We start from the raw sequence: 14,882 nt of genomic DNA on the forward strand, positions 1-14,882 counted from the left end.
CACACCCTATACACACTCAGTGTACCGTTCCTCTTGTATAACAGAGTGTATGTGAACGAATGTACTGTGGACACAACTCCTCTAAGAAAATTCCTCAAGAGAGGAGGGGCTACCGAAATCTAAACCAGTCAGCTGCGTTGAGACAGTCATACCCTCCCCCTGGGTTCTCTCATTGGTGGAATCTGCATCACTAAGGAATTATCATGGTCCACACACACTAACACAGCCGTGACGAGGGCACAAAAACACCTCTTCCCCCTCAGAAGGTTGAAAAGTTTTGGCATGGGCCCTCAGATCTTCAAAAATGTATACAGCTGCACCATTGAGAACATCTCGACTGGCTGCATCACCACTTGTTTTGATATGGCAACTGCTTGGCATCCGACTGCAAGGTTTGAGAAAACCTTATAGGAAGAATGGGGGGGGGTAATTATAATAATCTTAGAAAGCTAAGGGAACTGAACTAACTGAACACAACCCAAGGGCACCCCCCCCCCCTTGGGTTGTGCCGTGGCGGAGATCTTTGTGGGCTATACTCAGCCTTGTCTACCTGACATGATGACTCCTTGCTGTCCCCAGTCCACCTGGCCGTGCTGCTGCTCCAGTTTCAACTGTTCTGCCTTATTATCATTGCTGGTCATTTATGAACATTTGATCTTGGCCATGTTCTGTTATAATCTCCACCCGGCACAGCCAGAAGAGGACTGGCTCCCCACATAGCCTGGTTCCGCTCTAGGTTTCTTCCTAGGTTTTGACCTTTCTAGGGAGTTTTTCCTAGCCACCGTGCTTCGACACCTGCATTGCTTGCTGTTTGGGGTTTTAGGCTGGGTTTCTGTACAGCACTTTGAGATATCAGCTGATGTACGAAGGGCTATATAAATAAATTAGATTTGATTTTGATTTGATTTAAATGACTATCGCTCCATTGCACTCACTTCTGTCATCATGAAGTGCTTTGAGAGACTAGTCAAGGATCATATCACCTCCACTCTACCTGATACCCTAGACCCACTCCAATTTACTTACTGCCCCAATAGGTCCACTGACGATGCAATCGCCATCACACTGCACACTGCCCTATCCCACCTGGACAAGAGGAATAACTGTGTATGAATTCTGTTCATTGACTACAGCTCAGTATTTAACACCATAGTACCCTCCAAACTTGTCATTAAACTAAAGACCCTGGTTCTCGACCCCGCCCTCTGCAACTGGGTCCTGGACTTTCTGATGGGACGACCACCAGGTGGTGCAGGAAGGAAACAAGATCTCCACCCTGCTGATCCTCAACACTGGGGCCCCACAAGGGTGCGTTCTCAGCCCTCTCCTGTACTCCCTGTTCACCCATGACTGAGTGGCCATGCACACTTCCAACTCAATCATCAAGTTTGCAGACGACACTACAGTGGTAGGCCTGATTACCAACAACGATGAGACGGCCTACAGGGAGGAAGTGAGGGCCCTCGGAGTGTGGTGTCAGGAAAACAACCTCTCACTCAACGTCAACAAAACAAAGGAGATGATCATGGACTACAGGAAACAGCAGAGGGAGCACCCCCCCCATCCACATCGATGGGACATTAGTGGAGAAGGTGGAAAGTTTTAAGTTCCTTGGCGTACACATCACGGACAAACTGAAATTGTCCACCCACACAGACAGCGTGGTAAAGAAGGTACAACAGCGCCTCTTCCACCTCAGGAGGCTGAAGAAATTTGTCTTGTCATCTAAAACACTCACAAACGTTTACAGATGCACAATCGAGAGCATCCTGTCGGGATGTATCACCGCCTGATATGGCAATTGCACTGCCCTCAACCGCAAGGCTCTCCAGAGGGTAGTGCAGTCTGCACAACGCATCGCCGGGGGCAAACTACCTGCCCTCCAGGACACCTACAGCATCCGATGTCACAGGAAGGCCAAAAAATCAAGGACAAGAACCACCGAGCCACTGCATGTTCACCCCGCTACCATCCATAAGTATACACACTCCTGAGTCAATATTTTGTAGAAGCACCTTTGGTGGCAATTAAAAATGGAATGACATTTTATTGGTCACATACACATGGTTAGAAGATGTTAATGCGAGTGTAGCGAAATGCTTGTGCTTCTAGTTCCGACTATGCAGTAATATCTAACAGCAATCTAACAAATTCACAACAACAACCTTATACACACAAATACACACAAATGTAAAGGGATGAGTAGAATATGTACGGTCCTTCTGTAGCTCAGTTGGTAGAGCATGGCGCTTGTAACGCCAGGGTAGTGGGTTTGATTCCCGGGACCACCCATACGTAGAATGTATGCACACATGACTGTAAGTCGCTTTGGATAAAAGCATCTGCTAAATGGCATATATATTTATGTACAAATGGATGAGTGATGGTGTGTGACATAGGCAAGATGCAGTAGATGGTATAGAATACAGTATATACATATGAAATGAGTAATGTGGGATATGTAAACATTATTAAAGTGGTGTTAGTTAAAGTGACTTGTGATACCTTTATTAAGTCAATTTATTTAAGTGGCCAGAGATTTTAGTCTGTATGTTGGCAGCAGCCTCTCTGTGTTAGGGATGGCTGTTTAACAGTCTGATGGCCTTGAGATAGAAGCTGTTTTTCAGTCTCTCGGTCCCAGCTTTGATGCACCTGTACTGACCTCGCCTTCTGGAAATTATATATTTCTGTAAAAAAAGGTCCAGAACGGCAGGCAGTCTAAGGGTCAGAGCAGACAGGGGTCAATAATCCAATAATCCAATAATCCAGCAGGTAGAATGGTCAAAACTGGGAAAAACTAGAAAACAGGAACGAGAACAGACAGGAGTAAGGGGGAAACTCAGGTAGGTTTCAAAACAAACTGGCAACAGACAAACAGAGAACACGGGTATAAATACACTGGGGATAATGGGGAAGATTGGAGACACCTGGAGGGGGGTGGATCCAAGAACAAAGACAGGTGAAACAGATCAGGGTGTGACAGGGTGAGAAAATAAAACTATTTAATCAATTTTGATTTCAGGCTTAACAACATAACAAAATTTGGAATAAGTTAAGGGGTATGAATACTTCCTTGTCTCCACCCCCTTCCAGGTGCCCATTTTCCCCATTATCCCCTGTGCATCCCCTGTTTGTCTTTTGCCAGTTCGTCTTGTCTCGTCAAGCCTACCAGTGTGTTTTCCCCATACTCCTGTTCTCTCTAGTCCCTGTTTTCTTGTCCTTCCGGTTCCGACCTATTCTTCCTGTCCTGACCCCGAGCCTGCCTGCCGTCCTGTACCTATCTGACTCTGACCTGGTTTACAAACTTCTGCCTGTCCTGACCTTGAGCCTGCCTGCCACCCAATACCTATCAGACACAGACCTGGTTACGAACCTCTGCCTGTCCTCGACCTGCCCTTTTCCTGCCTCCTGTGGTTTTAATAAACTACTCTGTATATTGAACCTTCCGTCTCCTGTGTCTGCATCTGGGTCATATCCTGATTCGTGTTAGTACGAACTGGCCATGACTGACCCAGGAGACTCAGACCAGTTCCGCAGTGCCTTCTCCTCCCAAGGAGCCATCATTGATAGACACGAGGAGTTACTTCAAGGTTTTATGGAAGGATTCCAGACCTTGGCAGAACGCCATGACCGTGCCTTGAATACATGACTGGAGCAATTGTGCAGATTGTCTGTTATGCAACCAGCCACGATGGTAACCTCCTCGTCCCTCAGTAACCCTGCGTCTCTACAGGCCACCCTGGCTTCCCATTCGACACGCTCCTTCATGCTCATCAAGTCTACTCAGGTACCTGTGGTATTGGGGTTTTCATGGCTCCAGCGACACAATCCCCTTATCAACTGGACTGCTGGTGCTATCATGGGCAGGAGCCCGTTCTACCACGCTCATTGCCTGAAGTTGGTGCAGCCTGCCCCAGGACTTCTTCCTGTGGGCTCGGAAGAAGCCTCGGACCTCTCCGCTGTTCCCGCGGAGTACCAGGACCTCCGGGAGGTTTTCAGCAAGGTTTTCAGCTCTGTTGGGTCCGGAGACCAAGGCTGTGGAAACGTACATCAATGACTTCCTGGCTGCAATGTGTACCCGTCCTTCTGCCTCCCCCTCTGTGGAGAAGAGCGACAAAACCCGGTGCCCGTGAGTCGACTGCCGGGGCCTTAATGACATCACGGTTAAGAACTGCGGAACGCCTAACATCTGGTGAGGATACGGGAAGGTGACGGAGTGGAAGACAGCCTTTAACACAGCTAGCGGATACTACGAATACCTGGTGACCCCGTTCGGTCTGACCAACGCTCCTGCGGTGTTCCAAGCCCTGGTTAACAACGTTCTCCACAACATGTTGAACCGGTTCGTGTTCGTCTACCTTGACAACATCCTTGTCTTATCCCGCTCAGCTCAAGAACACGTTCTCCACTTCTAACAAGTCCCCCAGCGTCCCCTGGAGAACCAGCTTTTTGTTAAAGCAGAAAAATACAAATTCCATCGCTCCACCTTCTCCTTCCTAGGATACATCATCACTGCTGGTAATATGCAGATGGATCCCGGGAAGGTGAGAGCGGTGGTGGATTGGCCTCAACCCACTTCCAGAGTGCAGCTGCAATGCTTCCTGGGATTTGCCCATTTCTATCGCCATTTTATACTGGGTTACAGCACCCTGGCTTCCCCCCTTTCAGCACTCACCTCTCCCATGGTCCTGTTCACATGGTCCTCAGCAGCTGACCGGGCGTTCCTGGACCTAAAGCACTGCATCACCACAGCTCCCATATTAATCCATCCGGACTGGTCCCATCAGTTCGTGGTGGAGGTCTACGCTTTGGACATGGGAGTGGGGGGCTGTCCTGTCCCAACATTCTGCCCTGGACCTAAAGCTGCATCCATGCACCTTCTTTTCCCATTGTCTTAATGCCACAGAGAGGACTTATGATGTGGAAAATCGAGAACTGCTGTGGTGAAGATGGCATTGGAGGAGTGGAGGCACTGGTTAGAGGGGGCGGAACATCCATTCATTCATGGAGGGATCACAAGAACATGGAATATCTCTGCACCGTCAATTGTCTCAATTCCAGGCAAGCTTGATTGGCCCTGCTTTTCACTCTGTTCAACTTTACCATCTCCTATTGCCCGGGGTCCAAGAATGTTAAGCTGGATGCGCTTTCACACCGATATAGCCCCGCTGCTACACCCTCAGACCCCGAGACCATCCTTCCTACCTCGTGTCTAGCGGCTGCTCTCATCTGGGGAATAGAGAACCAGGCCCGTGAGGGTGGCTTGGCTAACCGGAAGTTTGTCCCAGATGCTGCCCTCTCTCCGGTCCTGGAATGGGCTCATTACTCCAAGCTTGCCTGCCACCCTGGCTCCCTTCAGACCCTGGCCTTTGTGTGACAGCGCTTTTGGTGGCCTACCGTGGTTCCTGATGTCTCCGTGTTCATTGCCACCTGCACTGTCTATGCTCAGAATAAGACTTCATGGCATGTTCTGGCTGGCCTCCTTCAACTTCCTGTCACTTACCGTCCCTGGTCACATTGATCCCTGGACTTCGTCACTGGTCTCCCTCCATCTGATGGCAACACCACTATCCTTACGGTGGTGGACAGGTTTTCAAAGCTGCCCATTTCATTCCCCTCCCCAAGCTATCCTCAGCCAAGGAGACGGCCCAGCTCATGGTGCAACGCGTCTTCCGGATCCATGGACTTCTGGTGGACATGCTCTCCAACTGTGGTCCTCGTTCTCGTCCTGGTTCTGGAAGGCGTCCTTCACACTCATTGGGTTGTCGGCCAGCCTGTCCTCTGGGTTTCTCTCCCAGTCTAAAGGCCATTTGGAGTGAGCTAATCAGGACGTGGAGACAACTCTTCGTTGCCTCGTCTCTGCCAACCACACTACCTGGAGCCAGCAACTCGTGTGGGTGGAATACGCCTGCAACACCCTTCCCTCTTCAGCCACTGGTCTCTCACCTTTCGAGTGTTTGATGGGTTATCAGCCCCCGCTCTTCCCTGAGCAAGAAGAAGAGGTCAGCATTACCTCGGCCCAGATGTTCGTCTGCCGCTGTCGCTGTACCTGGAAGAGAGCCCGGTCTGCTCTTCTCAAGACCACCTCCAGGTATCAATGACAGGCGGACTGCCACCGGACCCCGGCTCCCTGTTATCGGCTCGGCAAGAGGGTATGGCTATCCACTCGGGATCTGCCCCTGCGGGTGGCCATTTATCGGCCCTTTTCATATCTCTAAGATTCTTAGCCGCTCTGCTGTTCGTCCCCCCTACGACTGATCTCGTCCTGCCATTTGTCTCTCTCTTGTTGTTTTAATAAACTACTCTGTGTATTGAACCTTCTGTCTCCTGTGTCTGCATCTGGGTCATATCCTGAGTTGTGTTAGTAAGGGACATACATAACAGTCAATAAGGGACGGTGGCTAGATATTTCCGGAGTGGCTCCTGCACACACACAGAAACACACACCTATCCTATCCACCCTACAAGTGAATATGTCCCTCCACCTGAGGTTGAATCTGCACATTGGTCTCCTCACTATATACACAGATTGTATTGCGAGTGCATGTGTCGTGTGTATGTGTGTGTGTGTGTGTGTGTGTGTGTGTGTGTGTGTGTGTGTGTGTGTGTGTGTGTGTGTGTGTGTGTGTGTGTGTGTGTGTGTGTGTGTGTGTGTGTGTGTGTGTGTGTGTGTGTGTGTGTGTGTGTGTGTGTGTGTGTTTGCATACATATGTGTGTGTTTATGACTGAGACTTTGGCCTGAACGCTATACCACACCCTGTGAGAATGATGCTAGAGTTAGACACACATTACACTTTACATTTTCACATTTGAGTAATTTCGCAGACGCTTTTATCCGGAGCGACATACAATCAATGCATTCAGCTAAATTAGTAAAGTAGTAAAACCACATATCACAATCATTGCTAGTCTTTGTTGGTTAATGTAGCTACTAGAGACAGAAAATTAGAAAAGTAATAGAAAGAAGTGAGACACACACATCCACACATACACACATCCACACACACACACACACACACATCCACACATACACACACACACACATACAGACTGAGTACCTGTTGCAGTGAAAAGTTGATAGGTCACTGACTTGCTGTGATCAGACCTCTGGACTTCTGTCATCTGAGGTGTCTTCTCTCTCTCTAAAATGTCCTGTATAGGTAAACAGCACAGAGTAAAGGGCAGAGAAATAATCTACCCAATAACCTCCATCATAGATCATAATCTGGCCATACTGTTGGCCACGCACAGAAACACACACGCACACAAACACACACGAACACACACGAACACACACACACTGGCTTTGCTTTAACCATTAGGTGGCGTGCTAGATCTAAGCTAGGGCTACCAGTAGGACCCCCTCCCTCTCTCTCTGCTGCCCTCCTTCACACTCTCTCTCCCTCTGTTTTTCAGTTGTGACAGTTGTTTCTGCTCCATTCAATTATGAGAAAAACTAGAGCATGTGCATGTGTGTGAGGTGTGAATGTGCCATATTTAAAAACGTTGTTTTTTCTCTTTAGAGATTTCTCATCGAATCACAGAGGAGGACATCGATCTATTGATCTTACATGGAGGCTCCAGAGAGAGAGAGAGAGAGAGAGAGAGAGAGAGAGAGAGAGAGAGAGAGAGAGAGAGAGAGAGAGAGAGAGAGAGAGAGAGAGAGAGAGAGAGAGAGAGAGAGAGAGAGAGAGAGAGAGAGAGAGAGAGAGAGAGAGAGAGAGAGAGAAATGTGGACTGCATTTCTGAAAGCATAATATTCAATGTCACTGACTCATAGAGGATGTTGATGTTGTTTGGATATTTTTGTTGTTTACCCATTTCTCTTGGCTGAGTGGTTGGAGGAGCTTTCCAGAGTCACATCACAAAACCCTGACTGTGACTCACCTTCAGTCTACGTTACTGTGTTTTCATCTGACGCATAAGAGCGCATGAAGGGGACAGAGCAAGAGAGGGACACTTTTTGGAGGATGTTGTTTTAGAAGGTCGTCTTTTCTCGCTCATCATTTATCGATTTAAAAAATGTATCTATGTAATTTAGACCAATATATAGCTCTAACAATACCATAGGAAAATGAATATCAGATCCTATTCATGTTTGTTTAATATTTTTGTACAATGCGCATATATTTAATAACATTCAAAGGCTATACTTTATTTCTTACAAGTAAAATACTTTTGTAAATGGAAGACAAGATGGGAAAGTGTGTTTTATTGCTTCAGTGTAAGACTGTTCTAAAATAGAGGCGGACTAGGAGCTTAAAACCATAAGATCCTTTACGCATCACACACACGCACTCAATAGGAATAGAAGACATGCGGAGACAAGAGCAGCGCGCCAGCCGCCCCAAGGAGAACCTCCAGCCGCGTGAATGACCCGCTGGCAGCATGCGCTCCTGGCCGAACCGAACGGACTGTCTCTCTCCCGTTAACTGCAGCTGGGAGGAGAACTACTACTTTAACGGGAGCTACCGGGGTCCCGTGCCCCCCGAAAACCTCTTCCCCATCCCAGTTCTAATGGGAATCACCATCACCTGTACTCTCCTGTTCCTGGCGGGAGTGACCGGAAATGTAATGACTATACTGGTCGTTTCTAAGTACAGAGACATGAGAACAACCACTAACCTCTACTTATGTAGCATGGCTGTCTCAGACCTGTTGATATTCCTCTGTATGCCCCCTGATGTGTATCGGTTATGGAAGTACAGGCCATGGATATTTGGAGATACATTCTGTAAGCTGTTTCAGTTCGTTAGTGAGTGCTGCACTTATTCAACCATTTTGAATATAACCGCTCTGTCCGTGGAGCGGTACCTGGCCATCTGCTTCCCACTTCGCGCCAAACGCCTGGTCACCAAGCGACGCGTCCGTGCGCTCATCCTCTTTCTCTGGCTCGTGTCGCTGTTGAGCGCGGGACCTGTCTTCGTTCTGGTGGGAGTGGAGCACGAGACTCGCCCAGCGGCGGGAAACTCTGTGACAGCTGGTGGGGCGGAAGGACAGACAGAGATAGACACTAGCGAGTGTAAACCCACCCAGTACGCGGTTGAGTCTGGGCTTCTAGCCGCCATGGCGTTGGTTAGCTCTGTGTTTTTCTTCCTGCCGGTGTTTTGTTTGACTGTGGTGTACAGTTTGATTGGACGAAGGTTGTGGAAGAGACGGAGAGAGAACAATATTGGAGCTAACGTAGCACACAGGGACAAGAGCAACAGACAGACCGTCAAGATGTTAGGTAGGGTGCAATGCATGTTGCTCATATTCAAAACCATGTTTTAACCACGGCATAATTGAGATGTTTATAATATTTTTTAAAAGGCCACAGAATTGGAGACGTTTAAAAAAGGGAAATATTGGTTCCGATACGAATGAAATCAATCAAACATTGTAACAATACAAGGATAATGCAAATAATGTAGATATAACGTTAAGCTGTGTATAAGTTTATTACAGTCAGCACAGTAACCTAATAACCATGATAACAGCCAGTCTGTAAAGCTTTACCAAAGTAATTTAATTAGGCATAACTATAGTTTCCCCTCATACCCCTTTCTGCCATTTCTCTCTCTGAAAACTGATATTTGCATTTCATGTTTTATGGTTGGAATACATTTTATGTGCCTCCCCTCCTCCCTCAATTCCCCCTTCCCCCTCTATTATTATTAGCATAAAAGGATACATCCAATATTACAAACATTTATTATCTGTCTCCCCTCTCCTTCTCTCTCTCTCTCCAGCTGTAGTGGTCTTTGCCTTCGTCCTGTGCTGGCTGCCTTTCCACTTGCATCGTTACCTTATGTCCCATTCCTCCGAGGGCTCCTCTCCTCTCTGGTCTCTCTTCACCCAGTACTGCTCCCTTGTTTCCACTGTCCTCTTCTATCTCTCGGCTGCCATCAACCCTGTCCTCTATAACACCATGTCTAGGAAGTACCGGTCAGCTGCTGCCCAACTGTTTGGTCTACAGGAGACTCAACCACCCAGAGGGAGAACAGCAAGCACTGTCAAAGGAGAGAGTTCACCTGCCTGGACAGAGTCCACTGTTAGCCTGTGACTGTAGCCAATTTGGATGGTGAATGGGCGCTGATTTTGACATGTAGTTGTTGTGATCAAACTCTTCTTGTGTGTTTCTCATCAGTGACCACTGCTTTCCCTGGTTGATCAAACTCAAACAGGCACCATTATGGACCATCAAGGATTCATTGGTCTTTAATCCAAGAGAGCACCGTCTTACGCATAACGTCCATGGACGTTGATTATTGATTGAAATTTGGTCAGTCCGCCCTGCCCTTGCGTTTAACATATTAATTGAATTAGCCTCAAGGACTCTGAATAAGACTGTTGCTTTGATGTCACAACCCGCCCGGCAAAGACAGACAAAGGCGTTTGAGAAGATGTTTTATAAAATATTTATAAGGTGTTTCTGTCACCCAAAAAGAAGCACACCATTAGCAACAACAACTATTAAACGGTTCTTGAAACAGACACCTATGTATTTTCTACAAATCACACATGCAACACACATACAAACCAAAATAGTTATTACGCTTGCCTTAACTGATATGTGAACTGTATTCTGGATGACAAAGAAAAGCACTGTAGACCGTGATGCACTTCTCTGTACCCTGAGAGAGGGACTGAAGTACTGTGTGTGTGTTTGTTTATGTTGAGTGATTGGGTGTGTTGGGGTGGTGTGTTTATGGTGAGTGACGGTGTGTGTGTTTATGGTGAGTGACTGTGTTGGTGTGTTTGGCAGTGTGTGTAGATATAGGTAACATTTTTTTGCTATAATAGCATGTACAGTAGGCTAATTATACCGCCAGCCTTACTCTGTAAATAGCAGCTTAGTAACAGTTCAATCTGATTGGTATTAGTCTTGGCTTATCCTATAAGTACTTACAAAGCAGCCACTGCCTTGGACTCCAGAATTCTGACATGGCAACCAGGACTCAGAGCATTTCATGTTATTCTGTACATAAATCCGAGACACTCCATTTAGTATAATATGTTATGTTTCATATAGTATGTATTAATTTGTGGATGTCCATCATCCATTTCATATGATATGTTATGAAATAGAATTCGTATTATATGTTACAAATTTGCTAAACGCATAATATGTTATGAATCTGAAACACGAATCTGCAATATATACAATATGCTCCGAATTTGCATAACATATGATACGTAACGAATTGTAGCTAGGTGGCTAATGTTAGCTTGGCTAGGGATTAAGGTTATAGTTACGTTTAGGAGTTAGGTTAAAAAGTTAGGGGAAGGGTTAGCTAAAAGGGTTAAGGTTAGGCTTATGAGAAGGGTTAGCTAAAATGCTAAGTAGTTGCATAGTACCTAAAAAGTAGTAAGTAGTTGAAAAGTTGCTAATGTGCTAAAGTTGTCCATCATGAGATTTGAACTCGCAACCTTTGGGTTACTAGACATCTGCATTATACACGTACTCATCATCCTACAGTGCATTTGGAAAGTATTCAGACCCCTTGTCTTTTTCCACATTTTGTTACATTACAGCCTTATTCTAGAATTGATTAAATTGTTTGTTTTTTCATCATCAATCTACACACAATACCCAATAATGACAAAGCAAAAGCAGGTTTTTAAAAAGGTTTGCTCATTTATTACAAATAAAAAACTAAAATATCACATTTCCATAAGTATTCAGAACCTTTACTCAGTACTCAGTACCATTTGCTCAGTACGTCCTCCAGACGTGACTCTTGGCATTCAGGCCAAAGAGTTCAATCTTGGTTTCATCAGACCAGAGAATCTTTTTTCTCATGGTCTGAGAGTCCTTTAGGTGCCTTTTGGCAAACTCCAAGCGGGCTGTCATGTGCAATTTACTGAGGAGTGACTTTTTGGGGGGGAAAAAGTCAAGGGAACTGAATATTTTCTGAATGCACTGTATTTCATTTTTATCTTGAGTAACCATCTGTTTTATGTAACCATACAAAACTTAACATATCATACTAATTTGAGTGTCCCAGATTTTCATTTACAATGTTAAGTCTAGTCTATGAGACCAGGCTGGGTATGGACTTAAAGACTACAAGTAAGGACTGCAGAACCAATCTGCAAATATGAACCACAAACATCACCTGGAAAAAGACTTAAAATGTGGAAATGCTACTACAGACATGGCACTTCAGCCCAAATTAATGTAACGCTTAACTATGTATCCATGTTTGTACCGCTATAATAATCTGTACTATGCCTTTACAAACTATAATCGAACAAAACACTGTATGTATTTTAATATTGATCCATATCATCAGGTTGCCAACTTGGTCTGAACTCATTCCGGGAGATAAAAATGATTCAACATTGTTTACGTGTCATTTTTTACATTTCAGACATAAGTAGTTTAACGCCATCATGACGGAGAAGTGCACACATGGGTAGCCTACAAACACACAGATTTCATCCTCACCTCTCCCCCATCTTCTCCTCCTCTTTATTTCACCTTCTCTGCTTTCCTCTCGTCTCAGTGCATTTAAGTCAGGCAGCCTCAAAGCCACCCATCCTCAAGGGTCATCACTAGTTCTCACAGCCATAATTATGGCTACACCCCGCCTATTTCTACAATTTATCTTCTTAAAATAGAATTTTAAGCATAACTCTAACCTTTACCACACTGCTAACCTTGTGCCTAACCCTAACCTTAATTTAAGACTGAAAAGTACAGTTTTGTGTTCATGAATTTTACGACAAGACAATTTTGACATTGTGGTTGTGGTAACAAGTGATAACCATCTTCAAGTTAGGTTCAAAGGACCCTTCTGTCGCATCTGAGGCTTTCTGAGTTGCCTGATCAATAAGTCCTATAAGACAGAGTAAGGACAGGAGGAGAGAGGGAAATAAAGAGGTCAGAGAGAGAAACAAGGGATGGAAAGAGGAAGAAGGAAAGTGAGAAAGACATTGATGGTGGTACATAGAATATGAGGAGCGGAGAAATGAATGAATGAGGTAAGGATGAGTCGGAGAGAGAGGAACTTGGAAGTAAGAGAGCACTTGAGAAAAGATTGATTCAGAAATTATAGATATAGAAAGAGTCAATGAGTTACTCTGCATCACTTGTGAGATGCAGTGTGTGTCTCAAGAGACAGGAGGAAGAATTTTATTTCTGTGATTTAATGCCTCCTGTTATCCAGTGAGATGCTATCGAGGCCACTTGGGAATAAATCACAAGCTATTACTGGACACAGGCGCGTGCACACACACACTCAAACAAACACACTGAGAGACGGAGGGGAGCGAGAGAGGGAGAGACAGAACGTGAGAGGAAGGCTGAGAGAGAAGAGAAAGACAAAGAGAGTGAGAGAGGATCGATGGCAATGTTCCTGCACAAATCAGTGTGTCGAAGAAGAGGCTGCATGTGCTTTTGTGCATCTCTCCTCTCCGCTGCTCTCTTCTCCAGACACACACAGTTCAGTCAGGGATATAGTGGCCATTAAATAGGAGATTCTCCCTAAAACTGTATGTGAAGGTTGCATATTTTCACAGCGTCGGCTGATTCATGTCTGGCTGTACCTCAAATGATACCTTATTCCCTACAGTACCTTCGGAAAGTATTCAGACCCCTTGCCTTTTTCCAAAATTTTGTTAGGTTGCAGCCTTATCCTAAAATTGATTTAATTGTTATTTTCCCCTCTTCAATCTACACACAATACCCCATAATGACAAAGCAAAAAATATTTTTTAGAAATGTTAGCTAATTTATTAAATAAATAACTGAAATATCACGTTTACATAACTATTCAGACCCTTTACTCAGTACTTTGTTTAAGCATCTTTGGCAGCGATTACAGCCTCGAGTCTTCTTGGGTATGACGCTACAAGCTTGGCACACCTGTATTTGGTTTCTTCCATTCTTCTCTGCAGATCCTCTCAAGCTCTGTCATGTCGGATGGGGAGCGTCGCTGCACAGCTAGTTTCAGGTCTCTCCAGAGATGGTTCAAGTCCGGGCTCTGGCGTGCCACTCAAGGACATTCAGAGTCTTGTCCCGAAGACACTTGCGTTGTCTTTGCTGTGTGCTTAAGGTCGTTTTCCTGTTGGTAGGTGAACCTTCGCCCCAGTCTGAGGTCCTGAGCGCTCTGTAGCAGGTTTTCATCAAGGATCTTTCTGTACTTTGCTCTGTTCATCTTTGCCTCGATCCTGACTAGTCTCCCAATCTCTGCCACTGAAAAACATCCCCACAGCATGATGCTGCCACCAAATCAAATGTATGTATATAGCCCTTTGTACATCAGCTGATATCTCAAAGTCTAAAAACAGCCTAAAAACCCAAACAGCAAGCAATGCAGGTGTTGAAGCACGTTGGCGAGGAAAAACTTCCTAGAAAGGCCAAAACCTAGGAAGAAACCTAGAGAGGAACCAGGCTATGAGGGGTGGCCAGTTCTCTTCTGGCTGTGCTGGGTGGAGATTATAACAACATGGCCAAGATGTTCAAATGTTCATAAATGACCAGCATGGTCAAATAATAGGTCTGGGACAGGTAGCACGGCGAACAGGTCAGGATTCCATAGCTGCAGGCAGAACAGTTGAAACTGGAGCAGCAGCACGGCCAGGTGGACTGGGGACAGCAAGGAGTCATCATGCCAGGTAGTCCTGAGGCATGGTCCTAGGGCTCAGGTCCTCAGAGAGAGAGAGAAAGAATGAGATAATTAGAGAGAGCATACTTAAATTCACACAGGACACCGGATAAGACAGGAGATGTACTCCAGATATATCAAACTGACCCTAGCCCCCCAACACATAAACTACTGCAGAATAAATACTGGAGGCTGAGACAGGAGGGGTCAGGAGACACTGTGGCCCCATCCGATGACAACCCCGGACAGGGCCAAACAGGAAGGATATAACCCCACCCACTTTGCCAA

The 14,882-nt window shown here is 45.8% G+C and overlaps 1 protein-coding gene and 1 pseudogene across 2 annotated transcripts; one reads left to right on the plus strand and one right to left on the minus strand.

Annotated features, from left to right (window-relative positions):
* LOC124008112 overlaps positions 1-60 on the minus strand; it is a 36,246-nt pseudogene extending 36,186 nt beyond the window's left edge.
* Positions 61-8,388: 8,328 nt separating this feature from the next.
* On the plus strand, positions 8,389-12,306 carry LOC124008404 (growth hormone secretagogue receptor type 1-like). 2 transcript variants are annotated; one of them, XM_046319663.1, is made up of 2 exons: positions 8,389-9,229; positions 9,732-12,306. In XM_046319663.1, the coding sequence occupies exons 1-2, from the start codon at positions 8,389-8,391 to the stop codon at positions 10,043-10,045; spliced, it is 1,155 nt and encodes a 384-aa protein (XP_046175619.1). In that variant the 3' UTR covers positions 10,046-12,306. The 2 variants fall into 2 exon arrangements, with proteins under 2 accessions (XP_046175619.1, XP_046175620.1); XM_046319664.1 differs by having other exon boundaries at positions 9,919-12,306.
* Positions 12,307-14,882: the final 2,576 nt, after the last annotated feature.

The sequence above is a fragment of the Oncorhynchus gorbuscha genome, linkage group LG21 (assembly GCF_021184085.1).
Source record: "Oncorhynchus gorbuscha isolate QuinsamMale2020 ecotype Even-year linkage group LG21, OgorEven_v1.0, whole genome shotgun sequence".
NCBI classification, from domain to species: domain Eukaryota; kingdom Metazoa; phylum Chordata; class Actinopteri; order Salmoniformes; family Salmonidae; genus Oncorhynchus; species Oncorhynchus gorbuscha.